This window comes from Pituophis catenifer, unplaced genomic scaffold (assembly GCF_029215685.1).
Source record: "Pituophis catenifer annectens isolate HBS135680 unplaced genomic scaffold, rPitCat1.0.hap2 SCAF_3, whole genome shotgun sequence".
NCBI lineage: Eukaryota > Metazoa > Chordata > Lepidosauria > Squamata > Colubridae > Pituophis > Pituophis catenifer.
Window position 1 is genome coordinate 179,266,579 of NW_027256883.1, and position 16,707 is coordinate 179,283,285.

Below are 16,707 nucleotides of genomic sequence, written 5' to 3' on the forward strand. Positions count from 1 at the left end.
ATTTTTCAACCTGAAGTGATATATGAACTAAGAAAAATATCAAATAATCATGCCTAGACCAATATATGGTACAATTTATGGATGCTTTCTACAACGTAAAGTGAGATAACTTCAGATTTTTCTACTTCTGTAAAATTTCATCCAAGTTGATTAACAATGTAGAAGAATTAGAACACTCAGAAATTAGGCAAAACTTTAGTTCTTTTTTTCAGTTGGCTTTGTCAGCCTTTTATTAGTCAAATCTGATTTATTGTATGACAGTGTAATATCTTTATATCAGAGGTGGGTTTCAGCAGGTTCTGACTAGTTCTGGAGAACCGTTAGTGGAAATTTTGAGTAGTTCAGAGAACCAGTAGTAAAAATTCTGACTGGCCCCACCCCCATCTATTCTCTGCCTCCCAAGTCCCACCTGATCAGGAGGGAATGGAGATTTTACAGTATCCTTCCCCTGGAGTGGGGAGGGAATGGAGATTTTACAGTATCCTTCCCCTGCTATGCCCACCAAGCCACGTCCACCAAGCCACGTGACGCCCACCAAGCCACGCCCACAGAGCCGGTAGTAAAAAAATTTGAAACCCATCACTGCTTTATATATAATGATTAATTACACATAGGTCAGTTAGAAGAGACTGCTTAAAAGATATAAAAAAGCAATGATTCATATAGGAAAAGGAAAAACTGAAACAGGCTACTGTCAACATTTGAGTGATGGGACTGTAAATTACTCTTTTTTGTAGACCATGGAAAAAATCTGACAATATTAATGGATAGAAACTAAGGAGAGAAACACCTAGAACTAAGGAGAATCTCCTGAAAGTTAAAACAATTGATCAGTGGGATTACCTGCCTCCAGAAGTGGTGGGTGCTACAACACTGGAGGTTTTTAAGAAGAAATTGGACAACCATTTGTCTAAAATGGTATAGGGTTTCCTGCTTGAGCAAGGGTTTGGACTAAAAGACTCCCAAGGTCCCTTCCAACTCTGTTATTCTGTTATAGATTGTTTTAAGACTGTATAGTAACTTGAACTTTGTATTCAGTTCTTTTGCATTTTTATATTAGGCGTAAACTCTGAAAGAATTTAGAATAGTTTTAATCCAATATGAGACTTTGAAAATGTATAATAAATTTTACTGTGGAAAGTGTTAGTTTTCTGAATGTGATTTATCTGTAAGATGCAATGGTCTTAATTATTTTTAATAATGCTTTATTCTATTCCAGAATTTTTTTCTCTTTAGAGTAACTGTCTGTAAAGAAAATCATTTAGTCATGGTTATCATATCTATTTTTTTCAAATTTATTTATTTATTGTTTATTGGTTTGATTTATATGCCGCCCTTCTCCGGAGACTCAGGGCGGCTTACAATGCGTTAAGCAATAGCCTTCATACTTTTGTATATACCTGCTTAGTAGGGCTTTCAGCCCCCCCCCCACAAGCGGTGTTCTTTTTTATACAAAGTCAGCTTATTGCCCCCACAATCCGGGTCCTCATTTTACCTACCTCGGAAGGATGGAAGGCTGAGTCAACCTTGAGCCTGGTGAGATTTGAACTTGCAGTAATTGCAGGCAGCTGGGGCTACTTAACAGCACTTTAGTCTGCTGCGCCACCAAGGCTCTAAGGAAATACTGAGAATATATCCTTTGACATTGAATTACTACCTGAAATTATTAATATCTGGAGCACTAAAATATGGAAAGTATGCTTGATTCAGGAGCAATACTAGAAAAACATATCTAAGTTTTATGTAGTAGAACATAATGTTCTACATTATGTTCATTCACAGTAGGCAAGGCTTATTGCAATGAGCATGAGGTTAGGCATGTGCAACATTACACAATGTTGGGAACTAGTTATATGAACTAGTCTTTTTCAGTGAGTATGTGAAAGTGGGAATCTCCTATTGCATTTATTTGGAGTTTTGATTTAAGGAGGCATGTTGATTGTAATTGTTCTGCATCCTGAGCGAATGTTGGTATGCTTCATATATATTTGTGCTGTGAGTTGTAGGTAGCAATATATTAACTTGCAAGGTTGTATCTAAGTTAGAGATCATAGTTTGCATAGAGTATCATGATTAGGTATAGGCCTTGATTGCACTTTTGGCTTACCAAAACTGTTATGTCCTTAACTATTAACAGAAAATAACTGCATGTGGCATACAAGTGGACTTGAAATTTAGTTACCAGATGTTATAAGAGCAGTATTTGATTTGATTGAATTAAACATATACAAGACTAAATGGAATGCACAGAGTGGTTCAGAATGGAAAACAGTGTATGCAGTGATATGTAGACATTGTGAACAAAGATGGAAAGCAAAGTTCGTAAAGATGGAGAAGAAGAATATTTGCTGTTTGTATAAATTAGTTTTAGCTATGTATTGTTGTCTTCTTATTTGATGCTTTTAATTTATTTGACTTACTACTTCTTATTCTTTTTCCACACTCTGCATACATAGTTTACGTCAAAAGGGAATTGCATGAATGGTATGCAGTGTTGTGAAAAAATTACATGGATGATCCATGAAGTCACCACTAGTTGAGTTTGACTGGGAGGAAATTGTATCTTTTATGCAAGCATATACAATATTGTTTTCTTGTTAATTTCACATTTCCCCTGGGAAAGAAAATTAAACTTCCGTTTTCACTAGAGAGCCCTGCTTAATCCTTCCAATTCTCAATCCCAGGGCTATTTCTGCTGATCTGTGTGGTATCTGTTTCTCATTTCTTTGCTTTATTATCAGAAACTCCGTTGCTCTCAAGAGCAATGACTTTATTAGGCCTATGTTCTCCTTTCTGTTTTCTGGGTTATTGACTACCTAATATGGTGAGGTATGCCCCTGTCTATTGCATGTTGCTCTCACGCCATAAATTTTACTTAGTAGTTGCATTTAGCTGAATTTCTTGTAGTTGATTTGGAAGAAGGGCTATTTAAATAGTAATATATTATAGTTTTAAATACTTCAGTGAATATGTGGATTCTGATGCTTTGCTTTCTTTCTTTCTTTCTTTCTTTCTTTCTTTCTTTCTTTCTTTCTTTCTTTCTTTCTTTCTTTCTTTCTTTCTTTCTTTCTTTCTTTCTTTCTTTCTTTCTTCCTTCCTTCCTTTCTTTCTTTCTTCCTTCCTTCCTTTCTTCCTTTCTTTTTTCTTTCTTTCTATCTTTCTTTCTTTCCTTCCTTCTTTCCTTCTTTCCTTCTCCTGCATGTTTTATTTCCTAGAACAATGCAGTGATACTGGAGAACTTTCACATCCCTAGAAGCATAGAGTAAAGATAAATTTAGATAGCTAAGATAAAACAATTATTGAATTATGATTGGACTTGGGGAGAAGCTTCTAATATATCAGCTTTATAATCAGAAATTATCGGTGGCATCAAAATGTTATTGAAAGTTTTTTTAGAAAATCTTTTTTTCTGTAATATACAGTACACTATTAACTGGATATTAGACCACATTTTTTTAGTATATCCATTTTTGTCATATTTTAAAAGGAATAAAGTCACCAAGTGACTAATTTGAATTTACTCCCTGCTTTGCCTATACAACCAAACTGCAGGCTTGCCCAGGAAAATCTATTGCAATTTTTTATAGGGTTTCCACAGTCTTTTCTTTGAGCTTTGTTCCTCATTTTGCTACACAAGCCTGCAATGTGTATTTCTACCGGTAGTACTGCAAAGCTTGACAATCCATGTGATATAGAAGTAAAAAAATTAAATATTAGAAGTAAGTAGTATATTTATTTCAGTCATTTGAAAACAGCAAAGTACACATTCTGGACAGAGAGGACCACTGGTTTGAAAGAGGGGTCAAAGAGGCCATCTGCATTAAAATTGAATAGCCCTACCTCAACAGAGGGGGAGAGATATGACACCACCCATCTCCTGTCTCAAACACAGTCCTTTCAGCAGGCCCAAGAAGATTCCACACCCATTTGCACTCTGATTCAGGTGATCCTGAGGGTACAGATAAATCCCCAAGTGGACTCAAAGTCTACCAGATAACTGCTAAGGAATATAAATCCTTCCATTCCTCACCGTTCAGCCAGAAGTTGAAGAAGCTTCTTGGATGAGAGGTGAAATGTTTTCCAGGAATAAAAATCAAGAAAGCCCAGTTGCCTTTTGAAAAGCACTTTTGGGATTTCTATCACTAGTTTGATAGGGAGGGGTTGGGGGGAGGTATGAGAGCAATTTTATTGCATAGCCATTCAGAAGATTGGGGACATTTTATTTAACAATGTCCCCAGTTAAACATTAAACATATTTAATGTTAAAGTATTATGTCAGCTTATATTTAACTTCAAAAGATAATTATAAAGAAAATGATATTTGACTAATTGTGCTTGAAGTTTCTATAATTTCAAAAAAATATAATACAGTAGTAAAAATTGCCCATACAAAATAAAATTCTGTAGTCTTCTATGGTTATATTTTTATATATACATATCTTTGCTCAGGATTTAAAAACCAAATGAATGGGAAGAGGAGAAAAGGTAATAATAGAAAAAGATAATTCCTGGAAGTAGTTTTATTTTCCTCCTTCCCCAAATGATCAAGCTAATATTTCAGTCAAGTTTAATCCTTCTGCATTTGTTCCAGAGAAGTACTGAGCACTTCAGAACATTTAATTATCTGAATCTCTGGTATGCTGTCTTCTCTGCTATAAATGAAGGGTGTTAGACAATCTTGAGGAAGAAAACTTCAGTTGTGTCTGAGAAAAATATTTGTTTCTTTGGAGAGTCCTTGACTTACAACCATTTGTTTAGTGACCCTACAAAGTTATAACAGCACAGAAAAAGTTATTTACAACCAGTCCTCACACTTATAACCATTACAGCATCCTTATGATCAAAATTCCCGCAGTTGGCAACCGGCCTGCATTTACATCTGGGGTCAAGTGGTCATCATTTGCGACTTTCCCAGCTATCTTCAGGCAAGCTAAGTTAATGGATGAAGCTGATTTGTTTAACAACCTCCTGATTCACTTAACAACTCTGGCAGAAAAAAAAGATCATCAAATTTGGTGTGATTCACTTAACAACTGCCTTGCTTATCAATGGAAATTCTGTTCTTAATTGTGGTCGTAAATTGGGGACTATCTATATTAGGACAGATACAGTGTCATTTAAGATTTTATGAACTCTTTTGAGTGGCATAAATATGAGCTGAAACATGATCTGTTCTCCACATAAGTCATAAAATTAGACATAAAGAACCCAGCTAAACCAATGAGTCAAATACAAATGAATTGTTCATTTATTTATTGAGGAAAATGATCCAAAGCTGCATATCTCTGTGTGTGGCAAAGTATGTGAGCCTCTAGGATTATCAGTTCATTTGAATCAAAGATTCCTGCTGAACTTTGAATAGGATTTGATCCAGTTGGCTCAACTGAAATGCTTCCCAAGCAAATCACCGTCTTAAGGGAATGAGCTATGCTACCAACCTTTTGAAGAATGATGTCAAAGATCTATTGCTTTGGCTTTGTTATGGTTGCTATTTATCAAGTAAGATAAATAACTTTCAGAAAGTCCACAGAAACCTCACTCTAATTCAGTACTCTTGTTTCAGAATGATGAAACTTTATCTGAAAAGGGAGTTGAGAATTATCAGGTTTTTTTAAAAAAAAAAATTTACCCTAAAGTTAAAAGTGCCATTACAGTTTTCAAATAAAGGAGAGCATCTTAATTTGCACTAGAAACTTGTAAAATGGAATCATTAACATATGGATTTGATGACTAGTATTATTTATAAATTATAAAAAATATATAATATCTATGTTGTATTGTATAGCAAGAGCTGAAGTTGAGTTTTATTTATATTTGCTGTAAAAGAAGTCATAAGTCATTTTTTCTGTATGTACATTGCATATTTATGATATTTGGCCCATGCAACTATTATGTTTCTAAAGAGGAGATGGTCTGAATGAAGAAAGTTACCCTGGTCTTTCAGGTCTCCCAAGAATGGATTCGTTGCTACTGTAACTGAATCCATCCACTTCACTACTGGTTGTCCCCTTCCTTCCTTCCTTCCTTCCTTCCTTCCTTCCTCCCTCCCTCCCTCCCTCCTTCCTTCCTTGCTCTTTTCCTAGCATCAGAGCTTCTCTAGAAACCTAGGTCTTCACATATTGTAATGTGTCCAAAGGAGAGTAAATGTGTTTGTTTTCTTGACTGTTTATGATTTATTTATTTTATATTATTTTATTGAATTTGTATACCGCCCTACTCTCAAAGAACTCAGGGCGGTGAACAGCCATAGAATAAAACATATAAATACAAAATTTAAAATAGACTAAAACAAATTAAATAATTTGGCTGAACAAATTTAAAACCCCAATAATTTAAAACCAAATTTAAAATTTCCATTTAAAAGGGGAAAGACTTAGGTCAGGCCAGCTTGATGAAATAGGAAAGTCTTGAGCGCGTGACGGAAGGTACGCAGATCTGGGATCCTCCGTATCTCCGGGCTGATATTCCCAGGCATTTACTCCAACACCAAAGTTTAATGCTCTCCCTCCCCTGCTTCTTCAAAGTCCATCTTTTGCTTCTATACAGTGTCCCAGGGAATACTATGGCCTGCAAAATCCTGTATTTGGGTATATACCCGTGATGGCGAACCTATGGCACGCATGCCACAGGTGGCACGCAGAGCCATATCTGTGGGCACGCGAGCGTTGGCCTAGCTCAGCTCCAGCATGCATGCGTATACCAGCCAGCTGATTTTCGGGTCTTTTGAGCCCATCGGGAAACGGGCAGTTTCTGGCCCACCGTAGCATCGCATGCCAAAAGGTGGGGGAGCGCGGGAGGGTCGCACGTGCATGCATGGGGGTAGGGCACATTGAATTATGGGTGTCGGCATACACACGCTCGATCCCCCCCCCCCCGCGCTCCCCCCCCACTTTTGGCACGCAATGGCAAAAGGGTTAGCCATCCCAGTATAGACATTTCATGGCATTCTAATATTTTTTCCCAAGACCTTAAATCCCTGCTCCTCCAAATGCTAGTCTGCGGTTTATTTCTTGACTGCTACTTGCTTTACTGCTGATGATTAATCCTAAAAGGCAGAAGCTATTCAAGACTTCGATATTTTCATTGTCAGTTCTAAGACTGGTTGTTCTATCTGTTTCATTAGTTTGGACTTCTTTATATTTAGCTTCAGCCCAATTTCTTTTACTGTCCTCCTTGACTTTCATTACTAGAGCTTTCAGAACGTTTGCATTTTCAGATGTCACCATAATATCTTTAGCATGATAGAGTTATTGTTTCTTTACAGTACTTAGAGAAATAAATGTCATGAATTTGTTGCCTGTGATAACCTCTGCCTTTCTGTGGTCTGGTTTTTTAATTAGATTTTCTTTTGCATGGATAATTTACCTGCATGCTAAGTGACTTTATAGAAAGGTATATTCAACTTTCACCAACACCATTTTCCCAACAAATGTAGCATAAAATACAGTTTGACAATGTCACCCAATTCTTGACTTGTTAAGACGTATCTACTTTCTGTTTCGGATGTTGTTGTGTCTCAAGTCACAAAAAACCTACAAAAATTACTTTTGAATTTTAAACACTTTCAATGTACCATAATTTTAAAGTCATGGATTTTGCGTTAAATCGAATGCTAATATACTAAATGTTCTTCCTTAGTTTCTCTGTATGTAATAGTGTTTGAATGAAAAGTGGGCTCTTTAGCATGCATATCTTGGCTTGAAGCCTAGGAAATGGCCTTCAAGTGGGAATGGATCTTCTTTCCTCATTTTTTTTTAGCTTATTGCTATTTTTGTTGCATGTACATACTGTTCTCTTTAGCCACTTATACAGGATTTAAATGAAATTGTTTGTTTCTAAAACTTGCCTTTAAATGTGATTAAACTCCCAAATGTGCCAAGATTATGACTTGTGGGGGATGAAAGAAAGTAGTTCTTCTTGTGGATTTCTGCCTTTCTGTTTGTCTTCCTAACCAGAGTTATGGATAAACTAAATGAGACTTTAAACATTTGGCTAACTTCGAAAAAAATGTGAAGAGCCATTTTATTTGACAGTACTAATTCATAGGAATTTATGTGACCCTTAATTTGTGCAACAAACGGGAAAAAAAACTTGACTGCCAGTCAGTCAAGACAGATGTCTGAATGGACATGTAAATTCCTGTGTATTTAAATGGGGTCCTCCCATTAGGAGAACTTGCTGCTTAATGTGTTAGAGCAGCATTCATTACTCAGTTCATTGCAGGCAAACAGTTTTGCTTGTTTTCTTTTACAGGAAGTAGCTGCATTATTTTTGCATCAGTTTAGTTTAGAGTACAGCCAATTTCTCTCTACCTGAAAACACCAAATCTTTTCGCAGTATGCAATCTTCAGTATAAGGTAGAGTGCTTTTTTGTGGCAACTCCCATCCAGTGGAATACTGTCCTCCCAGAATTGCATGCAATCCCTTTTGCAAATCTCTGAAGATCTTCTGTTCTAATGAATATTTAGGAATTAACTACCAACTAGTTCTGGTAGTTTCTTTTATTTTGTTGTTTCTAGTTTACAACACTCAGAATAGATTGGGGTGGTTCACTGATACAAAAAAAAAAAAAAAGTTAATTTGCCAGGGTAGTCATATGAAAGTTTTTCAAAAGCAGTAGCTCTCTGAAGTGATAGGATTCTGCATGTTAGAGAAGATTAAACAATAAGATTGAAAGTGGAGGTTGAAATAAGTTGTAGTGTAGAATGTTCCTATTCAAAATGCAAAAATAAGCAATACACTTTATTAGGGTACTATATTCCTTCTTCTATTTTCTGGGTGTTGTTTTTTTTTTTTTTTTTTTTTGCCATTCTTCCTCCCTCCAATAATCATGCATCATGTCATGATCACAGACATGGTAGCTCTTCCTTGAACTGTTGCAGTTCCCTTTTCCTAAATTTGTTTCTAAAGACTTGTCGTAATTTTGCAAACTGTAAAGTGTTTCTTTATCTTTATCTTTATCTTTATCTTTATCTTTATCTTTATCTTTATCTTTATCTTTATTTGATTTGTATACTGCCCTACTCCCGAAGGACTCAGGGCGGTGAATAGCCAAACAGTAAAATACATAAATACAAAACTTAAAAACAGGATAATATCGAATTAAACAATTTGGCCCAGACAAATTAAAACACCCCAATCATTTAAAAAACAGATTAAAATTTGCATATTAAAAAGAAAAGAGGGAAAAGATTAGGCCGGGCCCGCCTGGTGGAATAAAAAGGTCTTCAAAGCGCGGTGGAAGGTGCGCAGATCCAGGATCCTCCGTATCTCCGGGGGGAGCTCATTCCAGATAGTAGGTGCCTCCACAGAGAAGGCTCTCCCCCTAGGGGCCGCCAGTCGACATTGTTTGGCTGACAGCACCCGGAGGAGTTTCAGCGTTTACAGACATCTCATGCTTTGTGCAGATTGTGTCACTTTGACTATTAACGAATCCATACACTTCTTTGAAATTAAAGTAAAAGAGGAAATGAATCTTCAATTGAAATACCAAGTGGTTTGTTATTTCCTATAACATGATTGTTATAGGAAATAACAAATATTATATAAATTATGGGAATAACATGCTTGTTATTCCCTTAATTTCCTCATCTAACTTTTCATTATTTATCTGTCTATCTTATATCTCCTTTTATTCAGGAGCTCAATGTGGCTACACAATAACTTCAGGGGTGGGTTCTACTTACCTTTACTACCGGTTCGCAACGGGGCCGCACACATGTGCGCATGCTCTTCTGCGCATGCGCAGAAGCATTTTCATGATGTCAGGGTCAGTGGACGGGGCCTCCCACCGGTTTTACTACCAGTTCTATAGAACCAGTGCGAACGGGGGGCAACCCACCACTGAATAACTTCCTCCTCCCATTTTCCCCATGATTGTTCTTTGAGTTAGGCTGATCTGAGAAAAGAGGACTGTCCTCAAGTTACCCAGAGAGCATCCCCAGCTATGGGAGACAAAATTAAAGGAATCAAAGGCCATGTGTATCTGAAATATAGCAGAAAATGGAGATCGTGTTTTTTTAAATGTGGTGGTGCATTTTAAACTGAATAGATGGCAAGGGATACATTTTGCTAGAAATAGCTACTGTAAAGTGATTGTGCTCATGGGTGAAATTATTTAGCTTGGCAATGGAAAAACACAGATTCAGTATCTTAAGTATATTTGAGCTCTATTTAGGTATTATGAAATCCACCATGCTCACTAGGTGAAGGTTTGAGATCACTCTTCGCTGCCTCTCAGATAACAGCATTTTGTATAAATATGTGGAGAATTGATTTCATGCAAGCCAGCTCCCAAAGGTTTTGTACGATCTGAACAGAACTACTGTGGAAGTAGAATTATAAAGCTACCCTAAACTGCTTTCTGCGATTTTCTTTCCATCACACATACTAGCTACATAAAAGAAAAGGGAACAATCACTGTCTCATGTTTGCTTCTGTTGTAGCTTCTTAATGTTATAAGCAGTGATACTCCTAATTTTTCTGAATCCCAGAAAGGGTTCTGCAAAAGGTTGTACTGAGTGGTTATGAATATTGTGAGTTCTGACACTGACTAAATTCTTAATATCGAGGCTTTTAAAAACTCTTCTTTATTGAGAGGCAAATGGTTAAACTTTTTTTGTTTCATATTAAAATCTAAATAGAATACCCAGTTTTCTTTAGTTGATTTACCAGTTTTTTTAATTTTTCAACATTACTCCTTATCTCTTAATCAGTGATAGAGATGAGCAATAGGTAAAAGAGAAAACAGTGTTATGCTCTTTCATCTACCCTCTAGTCTGATGCACTGGGATATGTAATTTAACTAACTGGAAGATAATTGTTTCCTTGATTAAATATTGGATAATTACTGAATTAATTTGAAGCAAGCATGGAATATAGACCATTTGTTATGGAATAGACTGCCTTATAAGATGTTTTAAAAACTAGCAGAATATAGGTTTCTTGAAGAAATTCTGGAATTTGAAGTTAGTATAGCTAATAAATTGAAGTAAATTGTTAAGGTATATTGTACCAGTGTATAGTACTACATTTCTGGTTCATATTAATGTCCAATTACTAAACTAATCTAAAGGAACGATTCATCCTATTACAAAATATTTTCAAAAGGTGACTAATAAATCCTGGAAATGTGAAAAATAAATTTCATTTCTAATGAGAATGTTTTGAGAATGAAGAAAGACTGTTATTAATAAGCAATATATCTTCCTGACAGCTCTCCTCTCTCTGCAGTGCTCTTGTTGAACTGAAGTATTGTTATTTGGTTTGGGAGAAAATACCATTTTAGGGACTTGAATAACTAGAGCTGAAACAAAAGCCATAACTTTTTTAAAAATGTTCTATTAATAGCCATTTTTAGAACAATGCCAAGATTGATCTTTTATTGTGGCATTTCCATAGAAATTATTAAAATGGGAGAATAGGTTTTTGAGTGCTACTTACAGAGGCAAAATCAGTTGAAGTAATTCTGAATTTGTAGCCAAGTGTCCGTTTTAGCTCTTTTCTAAACTTTTAAATTAGAATGTTTGTTTATAATTGGTTAAGTTCAGGATCTTAAAACTGGCTCACAGAACCTGAATTGTGTGATTTGTTTTCCCTTTGAATACAAAGTTCTGTTGTCCCTTCCCACCCTGCTAAGTACCTTCTAGTAGAAGCTAAACTACTGCTGATTATGAATAACTCTATTGTTCTGGTTATATTGACATAATGTTTAAAAAGATTGTGTATGTGTGTGTGTATAATTAGGAGATTATTAACTGGAGTGCTAATCTAGCTTTCCTTCAAAATGGTGTTTGATACTCTTCATTGGCATTGTAGCTTGCTTTTAAGTGTTATCATTTGCCAAGCAATTATGAAGGAAAAAGAAAAAAAATCAGCAAATTTATTTATTTATTTATTTATTATATTTCTATACCGCCTTTCTCCCGTAGGACTCAAGGCAGTGTACAGTCAAGAAAAATATAGACACACAAACATCATAAAATTGATAATTAAAATTATTACTTAGTTTGGTCAATTAAATAAAACCCAGAATTAGATAACATTTAAAAAATCATTCACATGTTCGTATGTTTAGCCCCGCCTGTTGGAACATCAGGGTTTTGAGGGCACAGCGGAAAGCACGGAGATCAGGGATATTCCGTATCTCCGGGGGCAGTTCATTCCAAAGGGTTGGAGCCCCCACAGAGAAGGCCCTCCCCCTGGGAGTCGCCAGTCGACATAATTTGACTGACAGTACCCTGAGTAGTCCCTCCCTGTGAGAACGAACTGGTCGGTGGGAGACTATTGGTGGCAAAAGACGGTTTCATAGGTACCCAGGTCCTAAGCCATGGAGCACTTTAAAGGTGATAACTAACACCTTGAATCGCACCCGGAAGACCACCAGGAGCCAGTGCAGCTCGCGTAGGAGAGGTGTTACATGGGCGTAACGAGCTGCGCCCATAATCACCCGCACGACTACGTTCTGGACCAGTTGGAGCCTCCGGGTGCTTTTCAAGGGGAGCCCCATGTAGAGAGCATTACAGTAGTCCAGACGGGCGGTAACTAGGGCATGAGTGACCGTGCGCAAGGTGACCCGATCCAGAAAGGGATGCAACTGGCGGATCAGGCGAACCTGATAAAAGGCACCCCTGGCCACGGCCGTCAAATGATCTTCTAAAGATAACCGTGAATCCAGGAGGACACCCAAGTTGCGGGCCCTCTCTGTGGGGAGCAAGATCTCATCCCCTATTGTCAGTGATGGTACCAGCTGACTATACCGGGACGCCGGAAGCCACAGCCACTCGGTCTTGGAGGGGTTGAGTCTGAGCTTGTTTCTCCCCATCCAGATCCGCACAGCCTCCAGGCAACGGGACATCACAGCAAGGGCATCATTGGGGTGGTCTGGGGTGGAGATGTATAGCTGTGTGTCATCAGCATACTGATGAACACTCACCCCAAAACCACGGATGATCTCGCCTAGCGGTTTTACATAAATGTTGAACAGAAGGGGTGAGAGGACTGACCCTTGCGGCACCCCACAAATAAGGTGCCTCGAGGTCGACCTCTGCCCCCCTGCCAACACAAACTGCGAACGGTCAGAGAGGAAGGAGGAGAACCACCGAAGCACGGTGCCCCCTATTCCTAACCCCTCCAGCCGGTGCAGTAAGATACCATGGTCGATGGTATCAAAAGCCGCTGAGAGATCTAATAGGACCAGGATAGAGGAGCAACCTCTGTCCCGAGCCCTCCAGAGATCATCCACCAATGCGACCAATGCCGTTTCCGTGCTGTATTGTGACCTGAAGCCCGACTGGAACGGATCCAGATAGACCACTTCATCCAGGTATCGGGGTAGTTGTCGCGCCACCACACTCTCAACAACCTTCGCAACAAAGCGAAGATTGGAGACTGGACGATAATTTGATAATATAGCCGGGTCCAGGGAAGGCTTCTTGAGGAGGGGCTTCACAACCGCCTCTTTCAAGGCGGCGGGAAAGACACCCTCACTCAGAGAAGCATTTATAATCCCCTGGAGCCAGCCTCGTGTAACCTCCCGGGAGGCCAGTACCAACCAGGAGGGACACGGGTCCAATAAACATGTGGCAGCGTTAAGCTTGCCCAGAATCCTGTCCACGTCCTCAGGAGCCACAGAGTCAAACTCTTCCCAGATAACGCTCTCAAGACCTGCCCGCGTCTCCTCCCCTGGATCTACCCAATCGGAGTCCAGGCCTTCCCGAATCTGAGCGACTTTATCATGCAGGAATTGTACAAAATCCTCAGCTCGACCCTTTAAAGGATCTTCCCGTACCCCCACCTGAAGTAGGGAGCGGGTCACCCTAAACAGCGCAGCTGGGCGGTTCTCTGCAGATGCAATAAGCGGAGAAGTAGCTAGACTTCGCCGCTCTTATCGCCACTAGGTAGGTCTTAATATAAGATCTCACCTGTGTTCGGTCAGATTCAGATCTGACAAATGTGCATTCAGACATTTTTTGAGATATGACAATTACATGGATTTACAGAAATCAACCTTCACTAGCAAGTTTAGTATAAATAGACAATTCTATGAAAATTGCATACTGCTTTTCCCAAGAAAATGTCTTTTCCTTCTTTATCTTTATTATTGTCATTGGTCAGCATTATTTACATTTTTGTAACAAGTTTACAAGATTCAAATACATAGACATTTCAACTGATCAACAAAAACAAAATGATTCCTACTACAAAACACTATAAATACAAGATTCAGAATACTACAAATCTAATATTTAAAACTGATTAATAAAATTATGAACCTTCATGAATAAAACATTAAATTAATTTTACTAAACTGTTCAATGTGTTTAAGTGTGTATATATCCAGACATAGGGAGAACCTTATTGTGGTTGGTTGGTTGGTGGTGAGATATAACAAAAGCTAAAAAATGTAAACAGTATAGAAAGCATAATAAAATTTTGTATAGTCACAAGACCTTAAAATTAGGAATGGATTAAGCAGTATAAAGCATAGCAGCCAAAATAAATTTTGTGGTGTTCCTAGAGATGTTAACCTTCTAGTCTGGCAGTAAAAAATGAATAAACTCCTCATCAAAACAGGTGTGGCTTCTGATATGAGGGAAGGGACATTGAAGAACATGTGAGGTAGTCTCAGTTTCCTCCACTGTCATAGGGCAGGTTTGTGCTGCCAAAAGTGTATTGTTACTCTTCATGTCCAGTCCAGCAAAGTAGGAATAACACACCTCTTGTTTCTTATTATATTATTGACTTACTCCCGATTAGCAGAAAATGTGACAATGATGGTAATTGTTCTAATTTCTAATAGGCAGAAGTAAGACTTACTTGATTGTCATCTACTTATTTTACATGCAATTTAATAATAATACGCCTTTTAAAATACTAAATTTTAATTTGTAATCTACTTGATTGACTCCAAACATGGTTAAATCAGAATCACTGAATTCAGTAAGATGGAAGTAAGTAATAGCTAACAAGTCTTATTATTTCATCAATCTTACTTATAAATAATACTAAATTTGGACTTATCAAGCAGAATTTGCCTGCTGCCACTGTGTTCTTAATTCTGCAAAAGCAAAGTTGTTGGATTCACAAGTGGGGAATTTCAGAATGTTTTCTTCTTAGAATAAGTGTGGTGTTCATATGCACCTCTTAGTAAAGTGATGACATCCAAACTAATTTAGCAAATACATAACTGTGAGAAATCTGTTTTATGAACTGTGCTACTTAGTTTAACTTGTTCCATATAGAGATATAACTTAATATTGCCTGTGTAAATCTGGTAATCTGTTTCTGTTAATAAGATTTAGTCTATGTTTAAGAGACTTTAATTTTCCACTCCTTGTGCCTGATCTAACTAATGTTGATTCTAAACTGTTAAAAATCTTGTAAAAGCAGCAAGCTCTTCTTACAATTATATTAAACAATAGCTAGATTTTAGACTGTACAAGCTTGCTGAATTCTGCAGAGATGTCAACCTTGAAGCTTTCTGGGTTTCTGGAACCAATAGCTTTCTTTCTCATACAAGTAGCAGTCCAAATCCCAAGTTGAAAGTGAATCTATGCCTTTGGCTTTCCTCCAGCATTCCTCACTGAGCAAGTAAGAATTTGGAATGTCAGAAAATAGCAAAAGGGGAGGGAAGATACAAGTGTGTGAAGGCGTTCCTGATTTGGAGGACGGAACAAAACACAGCTTCATCTGGATTGCCCTTTTCTGAAGCAGCATTCCTTCCTTATTTGTACTTTCTCACTGATGATGCAGCTCAGTTCCAGCAATGAAGATCTGCCTCATAAATGCTGTGGATTAACAATGCTCTTCATGGAACTCTCTTCCTAGCTGGACAAATGACCAGTCTCTAGGGTTTGTCATTTTTGTGATCAGATTTCTTTTGTTTTTGGTTATCTGGAAACATCCTGGCTTTGCTGTATGGAAACTGTTGTTTAGCAAGAAATATTTTGGAAAATCTGAGGACTGATTTAGTTTTGAGGTTGGCTCTGTACGATTACAGAAGCTCCCTGGTTCTATCTTGCCATGATTAAAGAATTATGGAATACTGCTGACTGTTTTTTACAAGCATTATCTGGATGCTAAAAACTTAAAACTTTGAAGAATGGATAAAACACTGTAATTGTCAAACCAGTTTCTTCTTACTTTAGACATCACTATACATCTTCAGCCAGAGACAGAGGAGTACTATCTTATTGCTACTGAAAGTTGCCTTGCTACCACCCTGAATGGACCATGTCTTCCTTGTATACCAGGAATAAGGAGTATACTCGAAGCAAAAAGTCTCAGTCTGATTCTCCCCCATCATCTCCTTCCCCGATTGCAAAGACATTCAGAGTAAGCAGTCACTTAATTTCTATGTATTTATTTCAACTTCCTAAGGGCTTGTCTTAATTACACATTACATATCTCTTTCCTAAATGTAGTCTTGGTGCATAGTTCGTTTCTGATCTCAAGGTCTTGGAGTACAGTAAAGCCCTAACAAGGCTCTATGATAGAAGGAGACTTCAATGACACGAAACCTCTTAATTTTATCTGTAGTTACTGCTTCCTATTTCTTCATAAAGATCAGGAATTGCATTAGCTACATATTTTGTACCAGCACATAGTTTTTTAAAATAGAAATGAGACAAAACCTGAACAGCTTGTTAAACTGCTGTGTTTCTCAAGTCCAACATACTTAAATATTTCATTTTAAAGTTTGGTGGT

General features: G+C 37.6%; 1 protein-coding gene across 12 annotated transcripts in view; it reads left to right on the plus strand.

Annotated features, from left to right (window-relative positions):
• PPP1R12B (protein phosphatase 1 regulatory subunit 12B) overlaps positions 1-16,707 on the plus strand; it is a 110,096-nt gene that overhangs the window by 55,400 nt on the left and 37,989 nt on the right. Inside the window, exon 1 of one of the 12 annotated variants that reach the window (XM_070941601.1) lies at positions 16,234-16,335. The exons of the other annotated variants lie outside the window; for them this stretch is intronic. Within the exon in view, the coding sequence (XP_070797702.1) occupies positions 16,234-16,335 (102 nt within the window). Of the gene's footprint in view, positions 1-16,233; positions 16,336-16,707 lie in introns of those variants that run through there. 12 annotated transcript variants of the gene reach the window in all.